The sequence below is a fragment of the Halichoerus grypus genome, chromosome 12 (assembly GCF_964656455.1).
Source record: "Halichoerus grypus chromosome 12, mHalGry1.hap1.1, whole genome shotgun sequence".
Classification (NCBI taxonomy): Eukaryota; Metazoa; Chordata; class Mammalia; order Carnivora; family Phocidae; genus Halichoerus; species Halichoerus grypus.
In genome coordinates, this window is record NC_135723.1 from 22,128,490 (window position 1) to 22,134,705 (window position 6,216).

Consider the following 6,216-nt stretch of genomic DNA (forward strand, 5'->3'; position numbering starts at 1 on the left):
AGAGAAAAATCAAGGATGACTCCTAGATTTTCAGCTTAATTGGGAAGATGGTCATGCTCTTTACTGAGATGGGGAAGATGAGAGGATAGAAACCTCCATCTTCAAGAGTTACTGTGTTGTTCAGCCTCCCAAGAATTCTTCCTGTTATAAATCTAACCTCCACCTTTATTTCTTAATGAAACCTATAACAACTCAATAAGTCTCAGCAATTTAGAATGTGTTCACACTTCGACATTAGATGTAGAAACTGGACAACTATGAGTTTGTTAAATTATAGAGACGACAGAATTTTTGGATATTTACCCTATGAGTAAACACTTTAAAATGATTTGCATAAAAATAAGTTATAATAGGTACTTACTATAATAGAAGCAGACTGAGGATGCCCTTAACTTGGCAATACTTAAATCAGATGTTGCTATATGTACAATTTTTATCTCAGGAATTATGAATTTCCTACATGATGTATTTAAGCACTAAAACTTAAAAGCCCACTAGTTTTGGTGGAAACCAGTTTCAGGCCTCACATAAGATAGGTTACCTTTTTAAAAGACTAGGGTCTTTATTTTGAATATCTCCTGTTGGAGTAGATCGTAAAACAGTGACCCTTTAAAAGGGAACTGAGGAGTTGCTGGGCTGCTTGCCCAGCTCTTAATGGAGCCAGAGTGCGGGCGCTTCCTCCGCCCCTTCACTCTTACCTCTAATCTGCTGTCTCGCTGGATTCATACTTGTTCTGTGGCCGTGGGGCGTTTTTACCTCTCTTGTGGGACTAAAGTGTTTGCACAATGAGACTGCTCCCAGTCACACAGAAGGCTTTCTTGCGTTCTTCTAGGGTAAACTTCTCAATGGCCGAAACAGCCAACAGTTGACCTATGAAGACACTCAGAGAGATAATGCAACATCGAAATCCACACTAAGATTAGAGCCTATTACTAAAGTGACTGATGAGCAAAGAAACAATTAGTGTAGGGTGATTGTGTAAGAGTGTTGTTAGCCAAGATTTGTAAGGCGCCGGGGTGTGTGTGGGGGGGTGAGACTTAACAAAGCAAGTTATTTTCGGTGGGGAAGAATTTCATCATTTTCAAATCTCTTATACTAACATAACTGCAAGGGAACTATTTTGACTTAGGCTGTTAAAGTTACACTTTATTGGGGATATTTTAGCAATTTCCTATGTGATGCAGAAGCCAGCGAGGGAAGTGAAAGGGTCTGTGTGGCTAGTACCTGTTAGCCAACCTGTATGTCTTCCACCTCGTACGTCACTGGCCGTCCCTCTGTGGTCACCACCACTAGTGCCCATCCCCCGCTCCTTAAGGAGGGCGTGCCCTCTGACCCCGTCTATGGGCCTCTTCTCTAGTGGGTCACTCCCTTAATTGGGGGTTTCTTCAGTCTTGCGGCCAGCAGCCCACCTTTCACTCCCAAGTTTCCCCCATAATCCATGTTTATATATCCAGCTGCCTGCTTGACATCTCCACTTGGATGTCCATTATGTACCAAAGACTTGAGTTCTGATCTTCCCTCAAACTTCTTTTACATCTCAGAAAATGGTTCTAGTTACTCCGGTTAAAACCTGGACTTCTCTCTCTCCTGTCCCCCATCCTGTTTTCCCCACACGCAGTCAGCTCAAACTTCAGAATATGTAAGTAATCTCACCCCCCCCCCCACATGGGGCTCGAACGCACGACCCCAAGATCGAGGGTCGCACGCTCTACTAACTGAGCCAGCCAGGCGCACCCCCCGAATATCTCACATTTGGACTACTTTTCGCTGCTCGGACCGTTTCCTCTCTGCCCCTTCCCGTCTGTTCTCAACACCCTCAAGGGCAGTGACCTTTATGCCTTGACCCCAGCTCCTCCCGCTCGCCTCCCGACTGCCTCCCAGGCCGGGTGCCGTCCTCTGCCAGGTCTTGGGTCAAACGCTGCCTTCTCATAGAGGATCTCTTAGCCTGTGGTATTTAAAATTAAACCTCCATCCACCACACTTGTCACCCCTCCCTTTTTCTCCCCACACCGTGTTCACCACTCTGATAACATCTTCTTAGCCATTTCTTATCCTTCCCGTATGGTTCTACGAGTAGAACGTAAGCTGGCCGCTCCGGATAGGCGCCCTGAAGTCCATTGTTGCCTGACGGGTAGAGAAGACCCATTGCCGTCGATGGGATCAGAGGCGGATTTTTATTCCTTCTTGCATTTTACAGCTTCTGCATTTTACAGCTTTTCTAATTGAAGTTGAGAAAAGAAGAACCTCTGAATAAAGGGGAAAAAAACCAGGAAACAAAGGGAAATGAGGAAGTTCTAACTGTCTTAGCTCTGATTCTCTGGGTCCTCCTTATACGCTGGAGACTCCGGTGTCGATACTGGGCTGGCGGTTTGAGGGTAACAGCCTTCTCTGAGCCAGAAATCTTTTCTCCAGCGTTTGCTTACACATACACACTCTGACTTCTAACCTAAGCTCTGTGTTCTTCCAAGATCTTGGTAACATCTCATTCTGTAATACTGTCTTTGGTATTGATTCCATTTAGATTAGAATTTCATGTAGTGAAACAGTGGTCAGATTTCATGCAGTCTGGTGATGTTTAGTCTGAGTTGCCACCACATTTGACATTCATGATATTCAGAGAGGTAAGTGTGGTTTTTCTGTTGGCTTCATTAATGACTCTACGTTAGAAGCTGTGATTGACTCATTTGCTGATGCTTGAATGAAAAGGACGTTATTTTAAGTTGGTATATGTTTGTTATTTTAGTTTCAACTCTTACTTGAAATATCCCCCACATGTATGCATGGTTAATCCTTTTCCATTTCTTCCCCCGTCTGCCCCTTTGCCAGCATTACTTGGAGCCCCCAGTGAAGCTGAGTGAGGCTCTAGGAAGATACGGACTTAAGACGGAAGATTTTTTTGTCTTGAAGCATGGAGAATCCAGATACCTCAATACTGATGATGAAAACTCTGAATAAATGTGAGCACAGGAGCTGTTAGTGACAAAGGTACCCTCTAAGCTAGGGAAGACTAAGAAACTCATGAATACGAGGATTTTTTACATTTGGAAACAATTTTGACAAGTTAGTGTTTTGTTTTGCGTGGTAACTTGCTACTCCGCCTACCAGGTCATACAGAGAAATGAGTTCAGAGGTGGGTCATTTACATAATGAATTGGCAAAGGGGAATTAAAATCCTGTCTCGATGGTAGAAGCATTGCAATGGAATTTTTTTTTTTTTTTTCCATTTTTTAGTGGTAGAATTTGGAGGTTATGAAAACTGATTTTAAGGTCTCATTTCTGTTCTTCTGGTTAAGGGCCTCCTACAAGGTGAGTCTGTCTAGCAAGACAGATTCAGAGGCCGCACATATAAACCTGTTTCTCACACTCACACGACAGGACGTGAGGACACGGCCCCCCACGTGCTTACAGCAGCTCTCCTTGCTCCGTGAGGATTAGCTTATGCACCACATGTGAAGTGGTTTATTTTTTTAAGCATAGAAACATAGGAGGTTGGGCGAAGTTCCCATTTTTAAAGACTTAATTTTTTAAAAGAGGAAGAGTATTTTCTGTTTTATGTCTACAATCCCGAATCAGAAGCAGAGCTGGACAGGGGCAGGGAAGGGGGGTGGTTATGAGGACACAATGGGTGACATTTTCTATTTTTAATCTAAAAGTCAGACCTGCTAAGCACAAAGGTAGCTGCCAGGAAATATTTTACAAAGATAAATGCAGATCTTAAATAATTCTCTGTATTCCATTTTCTCTCCATCTACTCATTTTCCCTCTTCATTTCTTAGCTCCAACCATGAATATATCAATAAGGTCTATAAATATTTTGTTTTACAGGATTCAGATGGCTTATATTTTTATATTAAATGACCTCTAAGCACGATTCTACTTTGACTAAGCTAGTGTGGAATACTAGCAGTTAAAAAAGAAATGATGATTTTGGGGAATTAGCTGACCTGAGTTTAGTCCTGTAAGGGCTCTGTGGTCACCTGACTGCTCTGAACCTTTCATCAGAGCCGATCGGATACATTAGAGGCCCAGCCTGTCTTCCTGCTCCCCAGTCTCGGTGAAGTAAACTTTGTTCACACAGAATAGTCACAATAGGTTTTCTACACCAAATGCTGCCCTGGTGGTAATCTATCTATTTGCACATACATATATATGCATTCCACCTGTTAGCCACTTAATCTCAGTTTTAATCCCGCTTCCACCACGGATTTTCTGTGTATCCTGCCACAAGTCACCTATGCTCACTGTGCCTCAGTTTCCTCATGTGGAAGAGGACATTTTTGACCTACCTCCAAAAAATGTGAATAGTGATTTTTTTTTTTTTTTTAAAGCACTTTGAAACTATAAGGGAGACCTCACTGCCTGATACAGATCGGTAGAGCTGAAAGCTGAGAACAGGCTCATTGGCTGCTTTTGATAGTGTCTTGTTCTTGCTGCAGATTCAAGCATATATATTTAGGACATGAACCCTGAGGACTGACAACCTTATCTCCTTTTGTAAATTCGGAGGGTAAGAGCCAAAATAAATGTCAATGATCTTTATCTTACAGCGATGCAAATCGGTCCAGGGGAAATGTGTATATAATGTATGTGAATGTATGTGATTTGGGGCACTAAAGCACAATTTCCCCATCAAATAACCTTCAGGAAAAAACCAACGGAACAGCCCTAAACCTTTTCACTCCAAAGGAACGTTGTAGCAAGCAGATGGGAATGGAGCTGGTAGGTTGATGGTGGACGAGCTTGGGGGGTTGGGGGGGCACGCGGGGCTGGTGCCCTAACGCTCACCTGTGTGGCCGCCTTCCTTGCTGTTGCATGCCGCGTTGAGAATGCACCTCTTCCCTCTGCTCTGTGGAGCAGACCAAGTTCGTCTTACTTTGTCTTCTCCGTGAGTGGCTCTGACCTGATCTCTCATTCACGTATACCGTGTCACTGAGGGTCTCTGAGCACTTTGTTCTAGTTCCGCTTACTTGGGCCTGCAGTGTTTTCTAGGCCTGCTCGCGAGCTTTAATTTTTATTACCCTTCACCTTCTTTCTACGCTGACATTTTGTTCGCGAAGAACTACATGGAGCTTCATCTCTCCTTGTAGAATCGCGCTCGATTCGCGTGGCTTCCATGTTTTCACTTAGCTACATTTTTTAAGGGTTTAAGTACAAAAGCAAAAGCAAATTTTGAAAAATAAGCCAAATCCACTCTCTTGCCTCCATTCAGTCTAAGTATGGCGTAATGCCTTTCACTTGGTCTTCTCTGATCAGTTTCATTTTGCTCTTTTGATTAGCCAGCAGCCATTGGAACCTGTGCGATTTTACTGACAAGTCCCTTTCTCCTGTGGTAAAGATGTTCCTCCTTGCCCAGAGCCGGGGGAGGGGATCACTCACTGCGGGAAATCTCACCCAGTAGAAGCCAAGATGTGCCCTGACCTACATAGATGAAGATCTATTTGTGCACTTTCACTTCGTAATCTTTTTGAGGTAGTTAAAAAGGACTCCCCCTTTTACTCTAGCATTTTGACATTTCAAACTCAACGCCCTCATCTCCAGGAAATGGGATTAGCTATTCAAACTAAAAACAGGGGAAGAGAAGGGAGATGGGGTTTTAGAATCCAATGCTGCTGAAGCCCATCAAAGCCAAATCCTACTTTCTAATTCTGTGCCCATTTTGACTATGTATTTTCATTAAATAAGGAGGCAGATTAAAAAATTCGTTAATAAGAAGTGTGCCTTTCAGGGAATTGCAAACTTATAGCCAGCATTTATCCATCAATGCTGTAGCCAGCTGGGAACGTCCGTGGTTTCACCTGAATACTGAATCCTTTTTCTACTGTAAAAATATTTCTTGCAAGTTTGATTTCTGTATCAGGCTAACTCTGCCTGTTTGAGGATTTGTGACTTCCTATGGAAATCCATGTATTTACAAATGAAATTTAACGTACTCGTACAGCTTTGCCTTAAATACCTGGAGTAGGAACGCCGCTGCTTGCATACTGATATATACCTAGTACTGAGCATGGTGATGGTGAGGAACTGGAATAAGACCTGGCTGAAATGAAATCTTATATAGTATTTTTATTCCATAAGCTATTGTGACACTATAATGACTAAAATTTACAATGTATGAAAATCTCAGCTAAGTAGAATATGGATGAAAATTAATGAATAAAGTACTATCAAGAGAAAATGTGTATAACCTTGTTTTTTCCTTTTTATTTAAAAAAATTA

At 42.5% G+C, this 6,216-nt stretch overlaps 1 protein-coding gene across 4 annotated transcripts in view; it reads left to right on the forward strand.

The window, feature by feature from the left end:
* The window catches only part of NAPEPLD (N-acyl phosphatidylethanolamine phospholipase D), a 56,831-nt gene that overhangs the window by 49,972 nt on the left and 643 nt on the right, over window positions 1-6,216 (forward strand). For 2 of the 4 annotated variants that reach the window (XM_036067475.2, XM_036067473.2), the window contains exon 5: window positions 2,827-4,719. In XM_036067475.2, coding sequence (XP_035923368.1) covers window positions 2,827-2,955 — 129 coding nt within the window. In that variant the 3' untranslated portion in view covers window positions 2,956-4,719. The remainder of the gene's footprint in view (window positions 1-2,826; window positions 4,720-6,216) is intronic. The other 2 variants (XM_078060045.1, XM_078060044.1) reach the window with 2 other exon arrangements.